Source organism: Oreochromis niloticus, linkage group LG5 (assembly GCF_001858045.2).
Source record: "Oreochromis niloticus isolate F11D_XX linkage group LG5, O_niloticus_UMD_NMBU, whole genome shotgun sequence".
Taxonomy (NCBI): Eukaryota; Metazoa; Chordata; class Actinopteri; order Cichliformes; family Cichlidae; genus Oreochromis; species Oreochromis niloticus.
This window is the reverse complement of record NC_031970.2, coordinates 6,359,605-6,386,757: the sequence shown is the minus strand read 5'-3', so window position 1 is coordinate 6,386,757 and position 27,153 is coordinate 6,359,605. Positions and strand designations below refer to the sequence as shown.

General features: G+C 39.5%; 1 protein-coding gene across 1 annotated transcript; it reads right to left on the bottom strand.

Annotated features, from left to right (window-relative positions):
• Window positions 1–311: 311 nt before the first annotated feature.
• shmt2 (serine hydroxymethyltransferase 2 (mitochondrial)) lies at window positions 312–26,706 on the bottom strand. The gene is made up of 12 exons (XM_003451854.5): window positions 26,575–26,706; window positions 19,204–19,395; window positions 16,833–16,909; window positions 15,402–15,602; window positions 15,094–15,175; window positions 12,115–12,237; window positions 5,631–5,770; window positions 5,346–5,508; window positions 5,043–5,142; window positions 2,496–2,651; window positions 1,768–1,875; window positions 312–1,508 (listed from the first exon to the last, which is right to left on the bottom strand). The coding sequence occupies exons 1-12, from the start codon at window positions 26,605–26,607 to the stop codon at window positions 1,381–1,383; spliced, it is 1,503 nt and encodes a 500-aa protein (XP_003451902.1). The 5' UTR covers window positions 26,608–26,706; the 3' UTR covers window positions 312–1,380.
• Between the last annotated feature and the right edge of the window lie 447 nt (window positions 26,707–27,153).

Genomic DNA, 27,153 nt, shown 5'->3' with positions numbered 1-27,153 from the left:
AGTTTTCTTCTTGAAAACCAGAAATGAGGTAGCATGAAATTAAAAAATTCAAGTGTAATTATATGAGTATGTATGTAAGTGGAGCTGTAGAAACTTAGAATCTGTACTGTTTAGAAAACTTTCATCTGCAAACTCTACCAGGTAAATGCCACCAACAATTTTATGTCAATATCAAATCGATGCATGCATTCACATTTTTTTTTCTATATATTTTGACTAAATTAGTTTTTCAAACCTTAGGATTTCTGTTTTAATCCTCTGCAAATACGTTAAACATAACAATATAACAGAATTACACAACACAGACCATATTTTCATTACTGGGGTTTATTAGAATGACACTAATAAAATTAACACAAACATGAAAAAGGTTGGTTCAAACCTTTGTGTACAGCAGTTGCCAATTAAAAAAAAAATCAGAGACTTATGAACACTATAGTAAAATATGTTTTGACTGAGTTGTGATGTAGACAGTTTATTCACATTTGTTGAAACCATGTGCACTGTGGAGGAGCAGAATGAGCACATGAGAACAGAAAGGACCTCCAGCAGGCCACTAGTGTGAATGTCTCTGACCAAAGATTAAGAAACAGACTTCATGAAGGTGGCTGGGGCCTGACATCCTCCAGTGGGCCCTGTGCGTATTGCCTGGCACCTTTTAGCATTTGCCATAGAATACCAGAATTGTCACTAGCCTTGTGCTTTTCAGTGATGAGAGCAGGTACACACATTAAAGGGTAAATGGTAAACTGACCGGTTCTTATATAGCATTTCGCACAAGCACTTTTTTTCTATGCTCTTTCTATTTAACATTCACACGCATTCATACTCTGATGGAGAGCAATTTGGTGTTCGTATCTTGCCCAAGGCTGCCCAGCCAAAGATATTTGGCACACAGACTGGAGCAGACAGGGATCGAAACACCAACCTTCCGGTTAGTAGGTGACCTGCTACAGCCACCCCAGTGTAATAGATTACCTGGTCCATGATTAAACATATCCAGATTTTTTTTCATTGAGATCACAGACACTGTGACACCGACTTTTGCTAATTCTTTCTTCCACACACACTTTTATTACAAAATGATATGAAGAAGAAAATCTTCACACACACAATAGAAAATATGTTGTTCTGCTCTAGAAAATCTGTCACATTTGATTGTTTATTTAACTCAACATGGAAGCTGTGTTTTTACCCAAACAGATGACTGACTCGTGACTGCAAAGCAGTATAAAAATTGTTTCCCATATATTATTGAAAAAGTGAACTCAAGCCATTTCAGTTCACAGGGGCGGGCCACATTTCACTCCATCCACACTTCTGCCCAGCCGGCTCTCTGCCATCTGGCTGTGATAGACCCGTGGGTCCACAGTGGATGGGCTAATGGTCGGGGAACCCTGGCATGGGAAAGGGCCTGGCAAAGGCTTCAACACGGTGGCGCAGATCTGCGATGCGAGCCACCGTTTCTGGGTCCTGAAGAAGGAAGTTCTTGAAGTCTTGGAGCTTTCCTGCAAACAACAACAGAAAAGAGAAATGCTCAGATGTTTATTCTTAGCTTCCTCTGTTTCACTACCACTGGGCATTTTATCTTCTCTCATGCAGCAATTTTAAAGACCGTACACTATATTTTATTTTATAAATTCATTAATGCTATTACAGTTAATAATGAACAGTTTCAAACTGTGCTTTGGAAAAAAGAATTTAAACATGGTTTAGGCATCCACTGAGCTACAGATTAATCTGCCTCCCTCCTCACAGCAGGCTCACCTGTCTTTTTCTTGACATCCAAGGCAATCTTGAAACCCTCATCCATGAACTCCACAACTTGCACAAAGTCGGCTTCTTTGAACTGTCTCGAGGTCAGGGCTGGAGCACCTGACAGAGAAGAACACATCACTCAGCTTGAAATACACTTCCCATTGTTCTTTTCCAGTTTTAAGTTTTTTTTAATTCCTGTTCTTGCTTTTTTCCCCCTAATTTTGCCATATAGTTTTTAAAAGATAGTATAGACTTGGAGCTTCTTAAAAGGTCAGTAATTAATCTATACAGACTCAACTACACAAATACTAATGGCTGCCACGGTGCAGGACAAAAGAGAAAGTAATAAGTGCAGTGCATTGGATTACAGGTAAGAAATATTGCCTTAAGATAAAGCTAAAAATGAGGGAGTGTAGATGAGAAGCTCTTGAACTTCCTGGAAGATGATTAAAAAGCCAAACAAGTTTAATTAATCATGAACAGCTCAGTGCTTGTGGCTTAATTTGTGGCTGACTAATTTCCATATGCAGAACTACATTTTTAAAAAAGCAACACAGATTAATTGAAGAAGGTGGTGAATGTAAAATAAATCTGACAAAAAAAACTTTATAACACCGCTGAACAACTGATCGGTTTCTTTTTAACGTTCAAAATTAACATACAGGGAAGTGCATGGTATCACAACACCCCTGGTGTGTGTTCGGCCAAACACAGTGTGATGTGAAGCTACGTCTTACCTACTCTGAGGCCACCAGGCGTCAGGGTGCTCTTGTCTCCAGGGCAGGCATTCTTATTGGTGGAGATTGACGCAAGCTCAAGTAACCTCTCAGTCCGAGTCCCGTCAACACCCCTGGGCCGCAGGTCCACGATGACCAGGTGGGTGTCGGTCCCACCTGGAATTTTTAAGGAGGAAAGAAGGATGTTGTTTTGTAGACACACGAACGTCGCTGTGAAGCATTTGATCACACCACCTTGTCACACCAATGTATGAAATACAGATATTAGATTTAGCTTAAGAAGGAGTACTGCTTGACATTTTCTCCTCTTTTATGTGCTTATCTGATTCATGCTATTTATACATTTCCCAACACTGAAACCAAAAAAGCCAAATTAGATTTTGTTCATTTAATAAGATTTAAGTGTGAAGGAGACAAATAGATCAGTTATTTGGATCCCCATTAGCTTCCACAAGAGTAAATGCACATGTTCCTGGAATACAGGCCGTCAAAATGCACTTTTTTAAGCAGGACACGTAAAAGTCTAACCAATAATAGTGACAACCACCAAAGGCATTATAATAAACCAAAAAAACCCACAATAATCCGAGCTGCTGGATGACTGTGTGAGGCAGTTTGCTCTGAGAAGTCTCTGAAAATATCTATTTTTTTGTTTTCCTTTTGTTTTCTTTCTTTTTTTTAAGTGAGGACTCACTAAATTGCTGTTATTTAGGGAATGAGTGGATAATTATGTGTTCAGAGTATCAATGGATGTACCTGATAAGGTTGCTTTCTTTAAAAACATGGATAAGTCATTACACAACCTGTCAGCTAGTTTACCTTGCCTGGGCTGCAGGATTTGCTCGTTAGTTCACAAATTTGTTGGTTATGGACAAGAAGACTTTTATACTGATGCTTTTTTATCTTGGTGCTCCTTACATCAACTATACAAAGGCAGCTCTCCACAGCACTTCATTTAATAGTCAAACATTATGAAAATCTATCAGAGTAGCCCATGTGCAACTGTGTGTAATTCTACTACTCTGGAATTATCATTTACAAGTTCATAATGTACAGAGTTCAATTTTCAAGATGGCTGACCATTAAAATAGAGAACTCTACAACATAAATCTCAAAAATCACCCCCAAAGAGAATGACAGTGAGTAGATTAATGGGATAGAGTAAATCACAGGCCAAGCGTGTTCTGGACTGTGTTTCCTTTTTTTTTTTGGTTGTTTGTTTTCTTAAGCACACATTATGTCTGAAGAATACTGCTAATTAGACAACATTTAGGAACTGACAGCATTATTTATAACCTGTGGCGTAACAAGAACATTTTAGGCCTCTTCCCACTTTGCTAATGACGCTCTCCATTAGCTGAGACTATGGAAGGTAGTTGATTGATTGATTGATTGATTGATTGATTGATTGATTGATTGATTGATTGATTGATCATACTTTATTCATCCCGAGGGAAATTGGGTTAAGGCTGCCAGCCGTGCCAGCGCCGTCTTACCCTCCGACCATACATACATTACACAAACATCACAGGTCAGAGAGGTATAACATGGAAAAAGCACAACATGAGGAAAGATAAGGAGAAAAAAATAACTCCTCCCCAGACTGAGCTCCAATAGGGAGATCAGTTTGAGAACAGAAAAAAACCACCTCTGCACATAGCACATGAAAAAACTCTTAATACACCAAAGAAACACATGACAAGCAACAGGGATGGGTAAAGGGTGAGAGTCAGCCAGTGTAGACAGTACATCCAGGCCTGCAGCCTATGCGCTGGTCTGCTTGATCCACCGTCAGCATCGGAAGGGCATAAGCGTCGAAGGCGTTTGGAGGGGGAGAGGGGATGTACAGTGTAACTCCTAGTAATTAGATTGTATGAACTTATTCTAGCTTTGTACTGAGAAAATGCACTGATGATGTAAACTAATTAAATTCCACTTCCAGTTTACAGAGATTTTAAGAGTCATCCAAACGTTATAAGATAAGATATTATTAGTCTCTGTGATAGTTTGTCACCTGAAGGGAACTTAATCAGGAAAGTCAGACAGGAATTGTCTTTAGCAGTTAAAACTAAGTCAACCTAAATTTGTACAGGCTTTGTAAAAGCACTGAATATGTGTTTTACTGGTACAGTCTTCCACTCTTTCCAGTTATTTGGCTAAAACATTTACTAAGGGATTAAAGAAAGGTGTATGTACACACTGCAGAGTAAGCACAGGACAAGTCTGTATTTTTTAGAGTATCAATTGAAGGCTATACATCAAAAAACAGCTGAGGCCAGCGTATTGGATTCAGTACAAGATTCAAGCATTTGCTCACAACCGCAAAGTGACCACTTTCATCTGATTTTATTTTCTTGACTGACAAGGCAGGCACAGCGACATTAGCCTATTTGCACATCATGAATTTAAATGGATTTGTGCTTTTTTTCTTGCTGTGTAATTTGCATTTTGTTACAGGACATTTTATGTGGATTTTCAGTGTTAAATGCTCTGTGCCGAGTTTGTGACTTGGAAAATAAAGAAGTGAGTAAATGCACACTAGATTACCTGATACCAGGGTGTAGCCTTTGCTGAGAAGAGCTGCAGCCATAGCCTTGGCATTCTTTAGCACCTGGTCAATATACTCCTTAAACAGGGGAGACTGTGCCTGGACACACAGAACCAAAAGCGTACAGTAAGTTTATCATTTGGCTGTCAAAAATAGATACAGACATCAAGAAACTGTATGATGTAACTGCATCATGTCTAAAGTTTTATTAACTCAAACTAATGTTATATGCATCTTGTGACAGAACAGATTACTCCCCCTCTGCTGACTGAAGTTTATGCAACATGTTCTGTTGTGCAGACCTGTCTGAGCGCCACTGCTACACCACCAATGGCATGGTTATGAGGTCCACCCTGCAGTGAGGGGAAGACGGAAAAGTTGACCCTGTCCTCGAGGTCGTACATGATTTCCTTTCCCTTTTTGTCAACTGAGCGAACACCCTTCCGATAGAAGATGACACCAGCCCTGGACAGAACAGAATCTTTTACTGATGAAGCACTTTTACTATTCTCTAAAAACCAAACCAGGTTTGCTTCTCAGTAATTTAATTTTTGTTCCCACCCGTGTCTCTTACAGTTTGACCTTACCTTGCTCCACGGAGGGACTTGTGCGTGGTGGAGGTTACCAGGTCAGCATGTTCAAAGGGCGAGGGGATGGCTTTGGCTGCCACCAGGCCACTAATATGAGCCATGTCAGCAAGCAGGTAGGCATTGATGTTGGTGCACAGCTGGAAGAAAAAGAGGCAGGATGAGGGAGCAGTTATAAAATTAAGACAAACATGTATACACATGTGGCAGGAAAGTTCCAGTTTTTTCAATACAAGATCAATATGACAAAGACCAAAGAATTGATTGTGGACTTTATGAGGATCAGGAAACATGTGACCCCTGTTTCAATACTGGAGGTCGATGTGGACATTGTGGAGGACTATAAATACCTGGGAGTACACACTGACAATAAACTGGACTGGGTTAAAAACACCACTGCACTCTATAAGAAGGGCCAGAGTCGTCTCTATTTTCTGAGGCGGCTGAGGTCTTTTAAGATCTGTCAGAAATGCTCAGAATTTTCTATGAGTCTGTTGTGGCCGCTGCCATCCTCTATGCTGTTGCATGGTGGGGCAGCAGGTTGAGGGTCGCAGATGCCAACAAATTCAATAAACTGATCTGAAAGGACAATAATGTTGTGGGGATGGAGCTGGACTCCCTTAAGGTGGTGTCAGAGAGCTGAATTTTGTCGAAAGTAAGGACAATGCTGGGCAATACCTCCCACCCACTCCTCTGTGCTGACCAGTCACAGGAGCAGTGTTACGTGAGAGACTAAGATCACCCAAATGCACCACTGAAAGTCTCACTGTACAACTCCTCCATCTAATACACAGTACACAGTGCAATAGTTACACCCTTAATATTTGCACATCCTCTACTGTGAAAAAAACAAAAATAACAAAGTTTTACCTAATGTTTCACCTACTAACCGACAGAGGATGTGGTTCGATCCCAGGTCTGCTCCAGGTGGGCAAGATACTAACCCCCATGTTGCTCTCCGATCGGGGTATGAATACTCCATTGGAGTATGAATGCGTGTGTGAATGTTATAAAGGAAGCACTTAGTAACCGCTTAGAAAAAGTGCTTGTGTGAATGGGTGTGAATGAACAAGTTGTGTAAAGTGCTTTGAGTGCTCAGATAGAGTAGAAAAGCGCTAAGGACTAAATGGCCTGTATTTGTATAGCGCTTTCCTAGTCCCTAAGGACCCCAAAGCGCTTTACACAACCAGTCATCCACCCATTCACACACTGGTGATGGCAAGCTACATTGTAGCCTCTGTCAGTGCGCCACCCTGGGGCGCCGGACACTGGCACCACCGAGCCCTCTGACCACCACCAGAAGGCAACGGGTGAAGTGTCTTGCCCAAGGACACAATGACCGAGACTGTCTAAGCCGGGGCTCGAACCGGCAACCTTCCGATTACAAGGCAAACTCCCAACTCTTGAGCCACGATCACCCCATCGACTAGTTCATTTAGATACAGCCACTTAAAATAGCATCCTCACTGCTGACATAGAGCTGGGCGATAAAACGATAACGATATGTATTGCGAAATAACTTTTTCTCGATAGAAAAATTAAACTATTGCGATAAGCCTCATCTCTCTTCTCCTCTTAAAAAAAAAAAAAAGAACAGCCAATCCAAATTAAGTAGCGCAGAGCCGAACCAATCACAGCCGCAGCGTCACGTCACGTGACTTGTTACGTACAGCACAAGCGCCAAGGCGAACATGTGTATTTGTTTTTGCAGCCGTGCAGCCCGGGTAATGAAGGAAATGAGTTTGCCGACTAGAGAAAAATCAACCGAGAGCGTGAGCGAAGGTTACCGAAGAAAAAACCGATGATGGTTCCAATGCCGGAGAGCTTGTCGAACGGAAGGGCCACAGAAGTTCTGTAGTGTGAAGGTATTTCGGCTATTTCAAGTCTGACAAAAAACAGAGTAGCGCGCACTGTAAATTGTGCCGAAAGCAAGTCTGGAAATACAATAAAGCGGTGCATGCTCAATCTCTGACTGAAAGCGCTAATTCGTCATTCAGCTTTTGTCAGACTAAAGTCACTGTTGAAACTGTTTGAAAAGCTAAGCTATACAACACGGAGAGGTTGAGAATTTCCTTTTAGTTCTCAGTTTATTTGATATTGACAAAAGTTAGTCAATTTTGTCTGTTCTTCTGTAAAACGACCTAAGATTTATTTTTAGAATTAATATTTTGTTTCTAAGTGGAATTGACAATTTAGTGGTCTGTTTTGTTTGTTCTATTTTGAAACGTAAACGCTTTAGCGGCTGCCTTTTGTGTAGTTTGCAATATTTGCCTTTATTTATCTGAAACTGAAGTCTCATGTTCCTTAAGTACATCTGCCCTGTTGAACTTATTATGGGAAATAAATATTTTAATTAAAACAAGCTGCTAATTATTTCACATTTTACTTGTGAGCAACGGCACATTTAAATCTTACAAATATAGTTATTTGGCTTATATCATGATATATATCGTTATTGCCTGAAATGAAAAAAACATATCGTGATATGAAAAAATCTTATATCGCCCAGCTCTATGCTGACATGACCATGATGGATACCTAGTGGATTCCTGACCAACTGATCCGTGACTGTAATGATATCCCCCGCTGCCAGGAATGTTAACGCCCCCAAGAAGCATTTATGAAAACCAGTGGTAATGTCTTGTGCATCCACCAGGGGGTGCAGTTCTAATTGAAGTTGATTCATTGCAGCTTTCTACACATACAACCATGCATGTTTTCGCATTGATCGGAGTTTCTATAAATATAACAACAGAGGTTGTGCACACTGAACTGATGCTTGCATTCTATAGTTATTGCTGAATGATGTTTCTGAACTTGAAAGCATGGCACTGCAATGTTTTTTAAATTCAAAAATGAAACTCGAAATTTAAACGCAAATTGATTATAGGTTGGTCCTGTCAGAGAAGAGTGTATTTTAGATGTGATATCAAAGGACCATGAGAGCACCATGATAGCAAAAACAATGTATGTGGCACTATGAAATATGACAGAAATATGTTGGGCTCTGTTCAAAAGTTTTAGGTCTCAGTGAAACACTTCTGTACTGCAGGAGAGGGAACCAAAGCTTTGGTACTGCCCTTGCATCTACTGCACATTTAGAGGCAATCTGCGCATGCCAAATACTGTATGCATTGGCTTTGGAAATAAACAAACATTCATTGTGGTAACGATCACAGTTACGCACGGTTGCTTTGGCACTGGTCAAAGCAAAAAGTTGGCTGCCGTTAATACTTGTACCTCACATGTGTCTGACCCCTTTTATAATACTGCACTGTGAAATGGACACTCCAAATGCAACAACAGATACAGTGCTGGTCCCCCAAATAGTTTCCAACCTTTCAGTTACTAAATCAATGTAATATTCAATTTTAAATTTAAACAAGCTCCGACTGTGTCTTGATGCATGCCCAGTCATCCAGGTAAGTAAATCCCAAAAAGTTGATTCTGTTCATCTGGATGTAGCGTTTGCAGTGAGAGAAACAGTCATCACTCATCCAAGAAGTCATTTGGATGAGTGATGAGGTATAACAGAAACAACAAAAACTGAATATGAAGTAGGAAAACCTTAAATTTATGGAATTCACATAGTAGTATATGTCCCGTTTTTGGGAAGGCACCATGAGATTGCTTTGTTTGTTCATATTCCCAAAGACCCAGCCCAAACAGCTGATAAGTTACACACCCACACACATCTATCAAGTTAAAACTGGTCCAATAATTTAGCTTGAAGCAATGTTCAAAGACAGGACATAAAATAAAGAGCAGCCAATGTCCCATGAACAACTTTGAAACACCATCATAAAGCATGCAGAGCACTTAAAAAAAAAGAAGAAAAACTAGGTGAAAATCTGACCTGTCTTATGCAAAATTTAGAGAAATTATGGGGCACTCAAGACTCTTGCACAATATAAAAGTTTAAAGACTAAATCAAAATATTACATTTCAACCTAACAAAAAAATGAAGGACATGCTCAAAATTCAAACCGAGGTCTGAAGAAGTAACGACTCAGCAAACAATAGGCTAAATGAAAAATAAAGTTCTACCAGTCTCAGAAATAACCTTCACATCTGGTTCTATGAAGAAGCTGGTGTGCAAGAATATTATTTTTCTGTATTTAATTTTCTTTTTAATTTGATCTATTTATTAGATTAGATTGAAATGAATGAATGAAGAACTGTTTACTGAAAATAGTTTTGGCGATTTGCTGTGTAAAATGTCTGAATGGTTGAACTGACTGTAAGGTTTGATCCATGTATTTTACATTTTCAAAATTGAACTTTGAGATTTTATACTTTAATGGGTGAAATGTTTACAACGAAAGCTAACAAAAAAATGTTTTATTTATATAGCCCCAAATTAAACCAGCGGCCTTAATGCACGCAAATCTATTTAATACTTCAATTTTTTGTCTCCATTTATTTATTTATACTATTTGTGTTTTATCTGTTCTAGTTCTATTGTACATATTAACTGGCATCTGTGTGTGGACAGCAGAGAAAGAATTTCATTGTGCAGAGAAATGCTTACTTTGTACACATGACAATAAACGCTTTGAATCTTGAATGTTTATATTATTAGGCAAAGAGCCTAAATTAATATTGAGAAAATCATCTATAGCTAACTATCCAAGTCATTGTTTAAGACAATTTCCTTAGGGATTAATAAAGTATTCTGAATCGGATTCAGTTCCCTGTGCTTTAAAAGGCTTTAAATTACAATCATTGAGCCTCCAGGATTAGTCCGAAAACTATGAGGTGAAAATACATTCTCTTTTCCTGCATTAGATTTGCAGTGTAAGGTTTTTGGCCTTTCTTAGACACCGTCCCCTACTTTAAGGTGACACAGTACTGAGTTCAGAAAAAAAGTTCAAAAGAGAGCCAGAGCTATGATGTCCCATCTGGACAAGCCTCTGTTCCACTAGCTTCTGTTACTCAGCGCAATCTTACTTAGCATTTCTTTCACGGGCCTTTTTTGGGGGGGATGGGTCTTCCTGTGGTTTACTTTTTATGTTTTGGAACAAATCAGTGCTCACCATGTTTAAAAATTGTAAACACTTATGATTTGCTCTTATGATAAGCTCACTGCAGCTCTTTTCCTTTAATATTTTTAAGTTCCTACTGATCTCTGCCATCTGTAAAGTTCTCTGCTCACAGTGCTCAGTTGGACTTTACTGCAGACATATTAAATATGACCCCTAAACTCACCGTGGACTCTGCCAGGCGGTTACGTCTTTTCCAAAAATAAGTGATTTAATGAAGACAGCCAAGCCCTGATGAAGCTCAAACTTAGCACTTCAGCTTTAGTGAGTTTTTGACACTGCTCAAATATCGATAAATTACATTGTGTATGCATATAAAATGTTTTTCAGATACAATGTCTTGGCACTACATTTACATTTACCCCCCCCACGGTTAAGATTTGAGGACTAACTCCATCTGTTAACGGTACCCATGTTCTCTAAGGAAAGACATTTCAAATGAGAGCTGGTGTAATTACATTCTTCAGCAGTCTTCAGAGGCCTGAAATATTATAACGCAATTCAATAAATCCTTGCTGTCTCTTGCCAGCATTTATTGAAAAAGCACAAACAATAAATAGCTCGCTAACATGCAAATGACTCGCTGGCGAATGATCAGAGCAGTAAACAATCTTTTTAGTGCTCCAATTAATATGCATTATCGTGACAATCTCTCTTCCTCTCATATCTGAACTGGATCTGCACGTTTATTAGATTAAAAGGAAAGAGGGTAAAGAACACAAGAGGGTGAAGCGCAGCAGTTGATGAATACCAATAGTAAAAGAAAAAAAAACACACAAAAAATGAACAACTCTACAATCTAGGTAGCTCACCCCCGCCTAAAAATGTGAAGTCTGCCTAACAGATTCTGCCATAAAACAGAGAACAGTTGCACAGAGACATGCCAGGGGGAAAATATGGCCCCTCTTCAGGCCTAGTGGCAAAGTAGTTATGGTGCTTAATAAAAACACAGCTCTGTAATGGTGGGACACTCCATCTGATGGTACTAGCTAAAGTGGAGCTCTGCAACAAAGGGAAACAGTCATGGAGTGAATGAAGTGAATCAGCGGGTGGGTATAACAAAACAGATAAAGGGGCCTCTTGTGCACCGTCAAAGAGAACAGTGAAGTGTGTGGTTAAAAGTTGCTACTGAGTACTTGTGACTCAGTGTGAGTTGAGTAGTCAACAGAAGAAGAAAGCAGCTGTGTGTAAAGTGTGTAATGACCCTGAAATGAGTTTGTGTTTGGAAAATGCTGAAGCTTCAAAGTGAATGCTCTTTATTTAGAGCAGACGAGTCTCCATTTCTGTCGGACGAAATTAGCAAAGACACGGTTTGAAGTAATGCTGGCGAGATCTGACCTGTCGGTATGGGAAGCTGGTGTGTTCGGCATTACAATGCAAAGAACGGAAAAAGACGGGGTGAACAAGGGGTGAGCTGTGAATGCAGAGAGTTCTCTGTGCACCTTCTTGATGCGGGCATAGTCAATGAGCCGGGCATAGGCACTGGTGCCAGCGATGATGAGCTTGGGCCGGAACAGCTTGGCCGTCATCTCCATCTGGTCGTAGTCTATAAGTCCTGTTGCAATCTGCAGAAAGGGAGACAGATTGAGGAAACAGAGAAGATGAAGGAAGAGTGTGAAAGAATAAAGAGAAAGTGGAAGAAGAATATGAGAATATTAGAGGGAATGTAAGGGTCAGGAGAAAAAAGGAATATGTAAAGATCAAAAAACTGTCAGATATCTGAGTATCAAGAGCAAACATATCTACACGGAAGAGAGATTTTTTCCATTTGAAGCTCATTTGAAGCAGCTGTATTTGAAGTACTTTGGCTACCTTAAAAGGGGAAGGAATTTATCTAAAGGAGGCATTTACACCTATCATATCATGGAAGAAGATGGAGCAATTGCAGTAATGCACCCCTACTTATCCTAATTTAACCATTCAGGGACCTGCTATGCTGGTGCAATGAACCTGAACAGATCAGGTTGGTTTCGAGACTCTCTCTGCTCCCTTTTATTAAAATGAACAATGTAAGAAACACATTAGACAATCCGTTTTTTCCAGTAAATGGAATTTGAAGTCACACGAAATGGAGCCAGGCTCACCCTGTCCAGTGACCGATATGTCTGATGCCTCATAGTGAAGTTTTGCCCCTCTAGTCCACCTTTAAGCATCAGAAAAGAGAGGCAGTGAAAGACACCAGAATGCAGCCGAAAAACAAAGTGAGGGACAAAAACAATGGTGAATAAAGCAGACAGAGACAAGAAAAAGAAGAGAGAAAAGGAGGAAGGAAAGCTTTATTTAGACAACCCGATAATCTCCCATCTCCAGAGCACATCTATGGATGCCCGCTCACTCCATCAACCTGCTCATTGTGAAGACAGAGCCAGTAGTGCTGGCCAGCTTGTCGATTTCCCATTATCTTTCTCACAGAGGGGTCCTGCTTGCCCATACATCAGCAGGTCTGGACACACAGACTCTCATGACCATCCATCAGCCGCTACCAATACTGCCACGCAACTATGACCCCAGAAATAAAATATTCTACACTAAATATACAGTTGAGTGATCATAACTTTATGTTAATTTAAAAAAAATCACTTGTTAAATCTGATGCAACCTAACTTAACAGATGCTGGTGCTGGTGGAAAATACTTTGAATGTGATACAAGTATAGCAGTAAGACTACATGGTCGCTGTATATTGACTATAAACTTGTGAATTGCCCTGTGTCAGCAAACAGCTGCCAGCAAGTGTCTGTTGCGTTTAAGTTTTGTGAAGTTAGACACTAAATCCCTACCCACACTGCCTCATGTCTTCCCTCTGGGGGCAGGGAAACAAACAGGATTTTCTTAAAGGCTATTAGTGTCTTTACATTTCTTGCTCTTGTTTTGTGTTTCTTTCAATGAATAAGTTAATAATTTTAAACAAAAAGAGTAACACTGAAAGAACAAGACATGTAAAAAGATTCAAATATAGTTTAGTTATTCCAGGTGTTATTTGATGAACATTTGATGAACACAAGCTGACCAACACTGTCGGCATAACTGCCAATATTATGACAGCAATATAAGACATGGCTTATTGCTCAGTGTACATTTACTGTAATGTAGCAGTAGTCATTATTACAGTATTATTTTAAGTTTAAATTCTATTATAAAAAGAACTCCTAGCAAAAGAGCTGTGTGTGTTTCGGCTTTGTGCAATGTGTTTCAGAAAATACAGTTTGCAAGGACAGCACTGAACCTGTTATAAACATCTTACTCTAACATACTGAAAGCTTGACTGTCTTAACATTTGCTGGCTTATTGGCTTTTGGAAGACTTCTCACACTGACATTGGTAAGACATCAAAAATACATCAGTATATCTCCCAGTTTTCATACTCTACCCCCCAAAAGCTAATCGTTCTATACTGGTATAAATAGTAGGGCTGTGCGATATGACCAAAATCTCATATCCCAATATGAAATTTCTTATCCCGATAACGATATATATCGCAAAATAGAGCATTGTCTGTAAATTCAGTGAATCCCAGGCAACTAGACTTGTGTGAAGTGTTTTCAGCTGGGCGTCGTGTACCTGGAGTCGAGTGTTTTGACTGATGCATTAAACTATAAATTTTTAGACATAATTTGTAATGGCTGTCATTTTCTTTGTATTTATTACATAGTGTGCTGTGGGGAAAAGCCTGTCCTAACGTTTGAGTCTAAGGTTTATTTTGAGCACCTGATGGCTCTTTTTTGCTTCTCATCTGTAAACTCTCTCCATACTCTTTCACTCGATTCTTGCGTAGGTGGTTGAAGAGGTTTGCCTGCTCCGTGTCAGACTTTTCATAACCAAACCATGTCCATGCTACAGAGGTGGACCCTCGTTTAGGAATAAGGTCCTCGATTTGTTTTGACTGGTCCTTCTGTTTGGAGCTACCTGGTTCTGCCTAATCTTCACTGGCCATGATGGTATTCTCTGTGCCTGCATCCACGTGGTGACTGTAAGCGCCATTTATAGTTACCTTATGGTTTTATTTCAGGTAATTTGTTTGACGCATATTCTGAAATTTGATGTTTGAGAATAATGTATATCATTTCAGTGTATTTTGAAAAGTCTCAACAGGATCTTGAGCTTTATTGTGAAAGGTTTATGTAGAAAATAAAAAAGCGGACGGCGGAGCCACACTATGATTTTACTGTTGTTGTTGCTAATGAAAGTACGCGTAAAAACAGTCGCTTGTCCGTCCATAGTGTGGTTATTTTAAATAGCCACTACAGTGACCATCAAAATGATGAATAAATATTGCCGTAAACAGCTTATTTTGCGACACCACAAAACAAACGATAGCGTAATATGAAACGATGTTATCACATCGCCATTCAATATGTATCATCCTGTCGAAGAGCCCTAATAAATAGGTGTCAGTAGATATCAGAAGGCTTTTCTACTTACATTCAGCTTGTAAGGCATTGTCTCAAAATAGATGGAGGTTGCAGAGATTCTTTTCACATCAGACATGTAGCCGTGAGACAGACTGGAGTGAGAAAAAACAATATATACATAAAGAATAAAACATGGAAGCTCAAAGACTCTGTTAACCTTTTCACAAAATTTTATTCAATATGAATATCAAATTTGTAGGAAACTAAAAAAGGGAAGTGACACACTACAGTTGACCAACAACTTGGGTGGCTTTAAAAGTGTGTGGATGAAGAAAAAACAGGACCAACAATGAAAATAAAGCAACAGTGAATACTAACTGTCCACCATCAGATATGTCCAGGCCCATGATACGATCGTGGGGATTGAGTACAGCGGTGTAAGTGGCAAAGTTGGCAGGAGAGCCAGAGTACGGTTCGACGTTGACGCCCCACTGAGCTGGATCCAGGTCAAAGGTCTCCAGAGCTCGCTTCTGACAGAGCAGCTCAATTTGGTCAACCACTCCTCCTCCATCATGAGACCTGTAATGGAAAATTTGTTTCAATTCATCTAATGTCCATGTACTATTGGTATGTCATTGTGACTTCCTTGTACAAAGACGAGTGCTTGAGGATGGGAAAAGAACTAAGTGCAAGCTGTGTTCATATGCATGACATGCTTTATCTGTATTCACTATCTGGTTGGTCCCTTAAACCAGAGATGGTTCATTTTTGGCCAGCAGAACAATGCCATGAACGCAACGGACAAGCCAGTGTGGTGAACTGCTGTTAACTGCATTCCATGCAAATACAAAATGAAATTATCATTCATCAGATTAGCTATACCAGTCTGTTCAGTCTTTTAAATCTATTTTTGTTACAGCCAGCCCCTGATGGGAACTGCCTATATAGCAAACAGCAACTGCCAGCTACTTGCTATCTATTTGTCTGTTGCTTGGGATTGAGCAGGTAGAACATATGGTAAAAACCAACACTATGACAGGTATACATTATGGAAAAGAAATGTTCTCCATAGTCTAGAGTCATCAGTACAAGCAAACCCTCTAAGTAAAGCACTAATTTTGCATTGTCATTTGGTACATCGCTGTAAAACTGCCCCTTTAACATATGCTCACACATTTTCCACAAACAGTAATTTTAGTCAAGAAAGATCTACACCAACCTAGACCCAAAACTTCCACAGCAGATCTGAGGCATCTCCGGTGAAAATCAAACCTTTTCAGTGGAATTACAGATGAAGGTGCAACAGATGGCTACTTTACAAACCACTCATTCAATGAGATCATCCTTTTGTTTCATTACATTAAAAGTAGGAGAAAAAAAACAACAGACGAGTGGGATGTCGGGGGGAAAAAAACAAAAATTAAAAACACAGTCAGTGGGAGAGAGATTTGTGGTAGGATTGTATTGCAGGAATCAAAGGCATCAAATGAGAAGAATTTCAAAACATGTCATCTTTCTGGTTGCTGCTGATAAATGCGACTTATCTGAAGGAAATAACAGAACTAAACTGAAAATAGAAAACATGCAACTATCAGCCCGGCACTAAATTCTTCAAATATCACCCCTCAGGAATTTTCTTTGGAAAGGCAGAGGCTGTGGATTATGTACCTGGTAAGAAATTACTATCATGGGTAAACAAGAGAACACAGTATAGATCAGTGTGTGTTTGTGCATGTCTGTAACAAATATCCTCAAGCACATAATCTTAATAGGGAAAACAAACAGAGGTGTGGCTGAATAAAAACTTACTTTATGACAGGGTTGCGTGAATATTTGTTGGTAAGACAGGAGCCGAGAACTTCCTGAGCTGCTCGGCTGCAGAAATTCTGCAATGAGAACACACACAAGCGGACGCACACTCAGATCAATGGCACGAGTAGACAGAAGGGACAAGGACAGCAAATTAAAGTCTGTTAAGTGATAGTGAGAAATCCCCCTCCGGCTAGAGGCAATCATTACAGTATTGAACCTCTGGACTTCCATAGACTAACACTCTGCACTTCACAATGATTATCCCCTTGCAGCTGGAGGATACAAGATAATGCAATAAATGTTTCTGCACATGCTGAATTACACCGGGACCGTTGAGACGCACTGAGAGACAAACAAATTTTAGTCATTATTGTTAGAGGGAAAAAAGCATACTGTTTCCTTTGTATCTTTTCAGTTTGCTCAAGATGAAATTTATTGGCTGGACTCATTGACTGATGATGTCAGTAGATGCGTTCCTTTGCCTTTTTTAAAAATCTGCAATTACTGCAATACAGTAGAGCTTGACCAAAATCTTAAAATCTGAGTGATGCAGCCCCGACTGTGTAGCATAACTGTTTTGTATATCGTCACACTGGTCAGTAACAGGATCTGACATAAAATGAACACAGACAAATATAGTCTGCCTCTCTGAATGGGGTGGTGGTCGTGGCGGTGGTGTGTTGTTATGCAAATGCTTCACCTGTGAGCCAAGAGGAGATCAAGGCAGATAACAGCTCCAGTAACAGCTTTCTACTGCATCCGTCTGTCATGCCAACTACTGCGCATATATTAGAAAGGAAACGCATTTGCTTCTTAGTGCCAGTGTGTGTGTGTGCAAAACTGTACGTCTTCTCATCGAAGGAATGTCTGTCTGAGCTGTACTGTGATGTGACTTGCAGAGTGAGCTGGGGAGGAGGCAGAATGAAGATATCAGCTTTATCTCACACTAGAGTGGTCAGGCTTTGTGTTGAGAGGGGGCTGACATACTCCACTGAACAACTACTGTGGCAAAGAAGAAACAGGAGGAGAGAGAAGGAACAGCAGAAGATAAAACCTTGTCTGCTCTTCTGAATAGTAAAATTTTTCATTTCACACCATCCAGCCTTGGAATGAAAACAAAGAGCTGCCCAAATCTTTCTGATAACTGAGGTAGTCTCGCTTACAACAAGCAGAGTTTCTTATAAGTGTTTTTACTATTAAAGAAGTCGAGTTTGAATGACTTCCAGCCTACTGTGGGCAGTTCCTCAGTGAGCGAATAATGAATTAACAGCAAGCTGGATATGAATTTATTCCTGTCAGAGATCATGACATCAGTTTATGAGTTGTATGTGTGAGACAAAAGTTCAGTTTTAGAAGCCTCAAAGGCCAATGGAAATATTTCAAACAGAACATTTAGAGGTATACAACATTAATGCAGACAGCAAGAGGATTTAAGAATAAATAATTTGGCAGAGTGTGAATTTCAAATGCTATACCCACGATCATGTGTTGGATTTGGTGTGCGCATCTATCACAAGACCTCAAAGTCTTTTCCCTCATTTTTCCAGCCAGCAGTAACGTATAAAATAACTAGAATAAATAACCCAAAGTCGGCGAATTCATTCATTAATGAGGGGATTAGTTATTCTCAGACAGTTGCACTGCTAACAGGGAGAGGCTATCAGCTCTCTGAGACACTGAATAACTGCTTACATTGACCATCTTTGCTTAAAAAAAGAAAGACAGTTGGATCAATACAAAAAAGTGGAACGAGTGTCTGACTGACTAAACCCTTTTAAAAAATAAGGTTTTTTAACAAGTGAGTCTGTCGCCTTACAACTCCATGACAACAGTTTTAAAGGACTGGGATAAATTCAATCGCCTGTTCTCAACTGAGTGTTTTAATGTGGTAATCATGGCTTATATATTTCAAATAATCATCCACTTCAATCAAAATGACGAGAGGAAACAAAACCATTTATACATTAACATAAAAGGTGTGCGCTGACGTATTCTGACTTCCAATGTAGGTTTCTATATAGATTTACTAGCATGTTGCACCGGGACAAACTGGGTTTTAGTATAAACAAAAATTCTGTTGTATTTACAAAGAGATTATAGTGTGTAAGAGATGGGAACTCAGAGATTTTTGCGACTGACCCTGCTGCATTTACATTTCTGGGTGTTCCTTTCTCAGAGAACAAACTGATTTACTAATGTTTGCCACATGCAATTTACTGCCAGTTGCACCATATTGAATGCTATTTTTTTTACATTTGATATTTAAACAAACTCATGTCTATGATTGGAAAACTAACTGAAACCATAAGCGAAATTCAGAGATTGTGCTCACATGCTATTTTGCTCCATTTAATCTGGCTCCTAGTACCTCAGATGCAATGAGCTCCAAACCACAGCGCTGCCTCTCCTTCTCATTCTGCAGCAGATTCCACATCTCGGGGTCATCCTGAGCCAGGCTCTCCTGACCCGTCCAAGGACGATCTTCATCCGTTGCACGGGTGGCAGTGTGAGACTGGTGGGCGCGTGCACTGAGACAAGCAGGGACTCGCTGGCACAGCGGCTGTGGGTGGAAGACGAGTTGGGAATATGAGGAAAGATAAAGAAAGGAAAAGGTTTGATTTAGAGTTTGTCAGCTTTACACAGATATCACAGTTACAGTAGAAATGTTTTCTAAAACTGTGTCATTGCACCAAACTGGGTCATTAGGACTAACATGAGTTGCCAGAGTGTGAGAGTGTGCTTGTGTGTGTGTGCGTGTGTGTCCATCATCCTGCAGCTAACAGATGGTTGTATTGGATTTCCAGGTAAAAATACTGTATATTTCCCACCTAATCATGTCATTCTCTTTGTAGTCTGCTGAAAGCTTATCACCTCAAAGTTAAGAAATCAATTTAGTTTGACTTGGTAACCACAGATCATGGTGCAGTTAAGTCCCTGTCATCTCCTAAAGTTGCTGAATTTTCATGGACATTTGTCAGTTTTTGGTCACCACGTTGCTGCTAGCTGTCCTATTACAAAGAACATCAATTCTCTAAACCATTTATTTGATCATTTCATATATTTAAAGTGTCATCCTAATTTGTCCTGTACAAATTAGCAGACATTTGCCTCCTTTCAACTACTGTGCTTCCCTTACACTCTAATGCAGCCTGGTATAATTAGAAGCTGGCGTGTTTTCGTGATATCAATAATCAGCATGGTTGTTCAATTATGCCTCTATCAGCACTTCTACAAACTGGGACCGACTTTTACAGCCTCAGTGTACCAGAAGGAGGCATATAGAGAACAGATTCAGCACTTCCTGCTTATCTAATCTGGACTGGGGCTGGCGAGTTCTTCCTCTGCTGCAATGCTTGATCGTGTGAGAGTGCAGACTCCATACAATTTTCACTGGCTCTTTTCTAAAGTGAATCCTGATCCCACTTTTCTTTGTTAGTATGACACACCACCGACACGGTGCTTGGACCATCAGAAAACCTCTGAATACACACAAAAAAAGGTTTGTGTTCTATTTAAGTGGATTCCCATTATAACTCTCAGTCAAAAAACAAGCACTGTGTGGGAGAGCTGTAAGGTTAAATAAAATGTTGACAGGTTGATTGCACTCAAAACAAATTGGCTCATTCTCTTCATTTAATCAGCAATATGATGATGATGACTCTGTGCTGAGATCAATCGCCCCCACTACAAACCTATAGTTATCATCTGTACAGGTGTGCTGGGGCGTGAGGGACAGCCTCCCTTTAATAGCACCATTAAAAAGCAATTAACACAATACTTAGGACTCTTTAAGGACACCCATATGAAAAACGTGTAATTATGCTTATTCCATGCAGTGTAAATTAAGTTTGGCTTTTTAATCATTTGAAATGGCTTTATAACATTTACCAGTGTAGCTTTTCACGGGTTTTAAGTTATATATTCTCATACTAAATAATCTCTACAACATAAAAAGGTCTAGCTATAGTACATCCTTCAATACACCCTTTAAAAAAATAAAATAAAATACCCTAAAGATAGTTTATCACCTTCACTGTGGTTGTCTACTCTGCTTCTTCCTCTGATCCCCAGTGTGGCAAAAGAGACAACGGTGACATGCCAGGGGAACCAACTGGCACACTAATGACTGATTTCTAATAGTCTCTACCCTGGCCTTCTGTCACCAGTAGCATTTATGATGGTGGAGAAGTCCCTCCCCAGGATCCTGGACGAGACAGGGCCTGGGAGACAGGTCGAGCTGCCTCTGAGGACACATTTCTCGCCAAAAAAATCACACGGGTCATTAAACCTTGACGGGAACTGTCCTTTGCTGTCTCTTTTTCGACTGTGGCACACCAACGCCAGGAAACGCAGTGGCAGAAAAACCCCAAACTGAGTGGCTACAGGGTTACTGAAGACTCAAAAACAGACAAGGCTGCCTCTCCTTTCTCCTCTTCACCTTCACATTCATCCTTTCCTTCCTTTCCCTGCACTATCCTGTCACCCTACGCCGCTAAGGACTCTCAACCAAGTAACACTTGTGTGGCATTTTTGTTAGTTCCTCTTGTCATCGATATGAACTTCACAGTGTCCAAATGGGAAAGCTCTGAGCTTAAACAGCCAAAAGACAGGTTACTCCCTGTTGTGTGCCTCTCTGTTTCCCTGCTTCATTTCTCAGCCTTGATCATTATGGAAGATTAATTAATAAACACAAAATAAACTGATCCAAGAGAAGCGAGAGCCAAGATACAAGCACCAAATATGTCACAGCGGGACTATTTTTAGGCGACAGATTATGCTGTCGTTTGAAGGTGAACTTGATGAAAACTCTGCTGTGAGAAAAGGGGCGGGATAGGCCGCGTCAACCTGGGTGCTGAGCACAAAATAATGGCAGAGTCACAGATGCACTACATCTGCGTGACAATGATAAGGTAATTGTTGGCATTCTGCCTTCCCTGTCAAACAACTGTGCTCAAAGTACAATTGCGAAACAGAAGAAAAGGGAAGGAAGAAAATCATTTCATTAATCCTACTTCTGTATTGTTTTTGCCCGTTTCCTGAAGCAGCTCCCGAGGAGAGTCAATTTTACAGATGACTGCTGTCCATCAGCAGCTATACCAAACAACAATCAACCCAGAAAAACACACACTAACACACACACACACACATGGGATTAGAGTGGTGAAAGTAGGTTGCAACGATTCGAGTAACTCAAATAACTCGATTATTAAAAAAAAATCCTCAACGCAAATTTTTTTGCCCTGGGTTTTCCAACGAAAAACTGATAACACAACAGCAGCAGTGAAGATGACGCTGTTGTAGTTTAATGTAGAGTCTGTCCACACACACACACACACACACACACACACACACACACACACACACACACGTCGAAGAACAAAAAGGCGGAGCCGTTACTGAGAAGCAGAACCTGATACTGTTATCACCATTAAAAGCATTTCTGTTAAAAACCCAGGGAGGAGTCCTGCATCGAACAACCTGTTTTACAAGATCCAATATGTTGAAAAAAAGTTTTTGTAGCTGCTCCTATCCACTGCAAAAAACTGCTAGACATTATTGTCAATGTTGGTCACTAATAACCAGAGGAGTCTGCTCAGCGACAGGCTGCTTCTCCCCAAGTCTAAGACCAACAGACGTAAAAACACCTTTGTTCCCACACGCCATCAAACTGTTTAACTGTTTGCTGGAGGGTAGGCGGAGGTGAAACAGGAGGACAAAGGGGGCGGGGACAACTAAGCAGTAGTGTTTGCACGAACCAAACACTAAATAAGAACTAATCACTGTGCAGTAGACTGACAATAGTCAAAATACTGTGCAATAGACATTTGGCTGCTGCAGCTCATTAATGAGTATATTTCATTGCTTTTTATATATGCTGTATTTATGCTCATATTCATATTCTCTTTCTCAACTTCATTTTTTAATTTAATTTCTTACTATGCAAATTTCTGTTGGTGTTCTGCTTTATGGAAACTGAATTTCCCGGAGGAGCCAAAGGACTAATAAAGTTCTATCTATCTATCTATTGCAGTGGTACATGCAGCAAGCAGGGGTGAATCTAAAGGGGGGCATGGGATGTACTAGATATTTATTTCTAAGCTTTAGTAACATTATTTTACTTTTATATTGATTAAATTATATTAATATTTAAAAATATAAAAATAAAAATTGTGAGCGTGAATGGTTGTCTGTCTCTGTGTGTTGGCCCTGCGACAGACCGGCGACCTGTCCAGGGTGTACCTCGCCTCTCGCCCCATGACAGCTGGGATAGGCTCCAGCGCCCCCCGCGACCCTGGAAAGGATAAGCGGAAGCGAATGGATGGATGGATGAAAAATAAAAGCTTTTTTCACCCCGCAGGCCAGTAAAAATATACATGGGGCAGCAGAACTCACTGACCCAGTGCTGTTTGACGCTGAATAATTATAAACATGAATTATTAAAATCTACACCATCAGAACGTCTGTTTTCTGCAGCAGGAAATGTTGCAACGAAGCATAGTGCAAACCTCAGACAATGCTGATTTGCTCACTTCATTCCAGTCACAGCTTGTTCCTCTAAAGACTTAAAACCACACCTTCTCCTTTATTCACTACTACATTTAATAACTCAGACACACGCACAACCCCCCCCCCAAAATATCTATGTACATCATCTAGGAAATGCAGCACTCTCAGAACTCTTTTTTGCCTCTGACTAATGTAAGGAAGTCTTCCAAAAAGACAGAGTTAAGTTATTTTATTTGACATCTTAGTTCAGGTTGTATGTAAGCCCCATTTTAGTACATTTTAGGACATTAGTGTACTTATGATAATTTAGTTATTTATGCATTTAGGAAATATTTTATTTAAAAGATATAACTTCAGTGACAGTGTTTAGCTTTTTTATGCCACATGCTGTATGCAGTTGAATTAATAAAATTAATCTCTAAAATGGAAACCAATGAGCAGTTCATTTCCAAAAGAGCTGTCTTTTTTTTTCTTTTCTTAATATTTACTATAGCTCATTAACAAAACAGAAGTATTTCTTATTCGATCATGTAATTAACTCAGAGAATAATCGATCATCGATCACTAAATTAATCGATAGCTGCAGTCCTGGGTGAGCCTACAGAAGAACAGAACAGATATTTAAGGTAGCAGAGAAGAAGTGTCAACAGCGCAGCAGCATCTGTCAGTTTGACACAGAGTTGCCTCTTCCTCTGTCACTGACTAATAGCAGGGCTGCCCATTACAAATTGCCCTGTGATACACTCTGGATGACACTAGACTGGAAATCTAGACTAAAATCTGGATGGGGTGAGGAGGCGTAAAGGGACAGAGGCACAGTCAAGACGACTACACTCCATTCGGATCAAAGGATTGTCAGGGTGACAATCAGAGACTTAAGCGACGCTGGCAACAAAGGCAATCTTCAGGAGGCGTAGGCAGTGGAACGGCACATTTATGCTGTAATCTTTGCACTGCACTTCTTAAAGATGGTTTCCTAGTGCCTCGGACACATGCTGTGGACTGTACTGCTAACACTTTTGGGTTTGATTGATTGATTGATTGAATCTTTATTTTGAACATGTTGAAAAAGTACAACAACATAGAATTGAAAGAGACAAATAAACAAAGCAAAACAAAAGGAAAACGAGCGACCACAACTACAAATAACTTTCATGTTCAAAAAGGAGCAGGAAGAAGCATAAGCTTATTTAATCCCACCCCTTTTCCACTTTCTGCTAATCAATAGACTACAGAAATACCTCCTTGCAATTACATTATATGTGTACTTTTTTTTATTTATTAATTTTTTATATATATACATAGAAACATATATATATATATATGTATATATATATATATATATATATTATATATATATATATATATATATATATATATATATGTTTCTATCTATCCATACATACGTATATACACATACACACATATACACATTTTCAATAAGTTCAAGGCTGGCTCATTGCCTTTCGTCCTCTGAAATCCCGCTCACGATCTCTATCAGTGTGCAATATGTTTTTGTTCAAGTCATCCTAGCTTTTAAATCTTGTGAATCATTTTTTGGACAGCTAAAAGCCACTTTGGACCTTATCAATGCAGCTAATCCTGTCCAACAACTTAATCCGATTAATGTAAATCTGTCAAAATGAAAAGCTATGCACTAGTTGTGATTCTACCAAAAGTACGAGGAGAGAATGTTGACTTTAAAATGTTTTCTTCATTTAATTCACAATAAATACAGATAAATTAAAAAAAGGTTGTCTTGCAATTGTAATAGACCTGACTAAACATATATGTTCAAACTGAGCATCAGAACGAGGCAGAAAGGTGATTTAAATGACTTTGAGCTTGGCTTGGTTGTTGGTGCCAGATGGGCTGGTCTGAGTGTTTCAGTGCTGATCCAATGGGATTTTCCCACACAAATATCTCTAGAGTTTACAAAGAATGTTTTTTTCTTAAAGTTTCTTTTGGTAAACTGATATCAGTTTCTTGGTTACATCACTGATAGGATGACCTTCCTACTGGTCGAGTTGTTAAAAGCCTTCGGCCATATCAGTAAATCTGTAGGAGGCCACATCCCTTACTGACAACTAAAGATTTTCAAGTGTTCAGCAAAGCAAACCCAAAAAGTTTAGATGTTTGAGCTACGTTTAGTTCAACATGACCTCTAGCTCTCACAAAAACCATTGGTTATAAAAAAGTTTGATGTACACGATTCAGTCTACAGTCTGTGCGAACAGCAGCACTCTCCAAAGTTTTTACAAACAGTCTTATTATTGTCTTTACACCTCACGTCTCACTTTGCAAAACCTGAACTGTTGAAAATCAAATCTGAAAATAATGTTAATTACAAAATTCAAATTCCATGACTGTCACTCACAGGTTGCTCTTTCAAAGATGTGATCATTTAAATTTGGTAAAATGTTGTGTTTTTTTTAAAGCTCCAATCTGGATTTTCCCTGTCCTTATTATACTCTGAAACAAGGTTTGATGCCAATGTGCAAATCCGGGTAACATCCTCTTATGTCTGAGGGAGACGTAATAGGAAGTAATAGGAGTGGTCCTGGTGCCTAGGAGGCAGGGGAGAAGAAATCAGACTAACCGACTAATCCAAAAGTAACTAAATATTAGGATTTAAGCACAATCTAATGGAAGATGTTTGCCTGCAAAATTACTGCATGTATTTAAGAGCCATTTGAATTGTTAAACACATTCTTCAGTAATCCAACTGTACTTTAAATGAAATGTGTTGCATTCTCACACACAATTTCGGATCATGAGTTTTCTGAATGTAACTAACATTTACAGCTAACAGCACCTGTAGTTTTGTTTCCTTGTACATTAATTGGTGAAGAATGTGATTAAGCAATCCACAGGCTGAGTTCTCACATGTCAGGTAATCCTGTCTGAGCTGACTGGCAACTCCTATCACACAATGAGGCACTCTTTGGTATTTTTTGATATTTACACTTAAAAAAATAATAATAATAAATTCACTTTTTATGCTTGTAAGCTATTGCAGTCGCTATGGCATCATCACGTGGACCCAGCTGCATTCACCTAACTTAACCGCTGGCAGCCTCAAGTTTCCATAAATGCAGTGCATAAAGAAAACAGCTAGCGGTTTATTGCTGAGCATTTCTATTTATTAAATATAAACAGTACACTTTACTTAAGCAGCAGTAAGAAACATTACCCCCAAGGGCAAAATAGCGCAGAAATATATTACAGTTACCCGTGTGAGCTGTCTCAGAGCGAAAAGCCGCATGTTTCCAGGTGTAACTAAGACCAGACGAAGAAGCAGCACATCAGCGCACACACCCCTGACAGAAACGAAGGGTTGGTTGAGAAATGGGTAGTCACTTTCGTCCTACCGAAGGGTTCGATGGGAAATGTAGGCACACTGCTGTGACGAAAACACAGAAACTAGTTGTGTGCTTACAGTGCTCATATACAGAAGTGTCCAGAGTGTGTGGTCGCACTGGAGTCCTGCTCCTAAAGCATGAAATAATTATTTACTAATAAGATAAGATAAGATAAGATAAGATAAGATAAGATAAGATAAGATGCTTTAATTAATCTCAAATTTAGGAAATTACAACAGAAAAAACACTGAACACAACCTATAAATATAAACAAGCATAATAAACATATAACTGAATATAATAAAACACAAAACATAATATGAAAAAATAAATAAATGATAAGGTAAAAACTAGAGAAAAGAAATGCACATGGTTGCTAGCTTTTGTATATGACAATGCACTGGAAATATACATGTATCGGAATGAATTACATGAGACTATTATCTCTA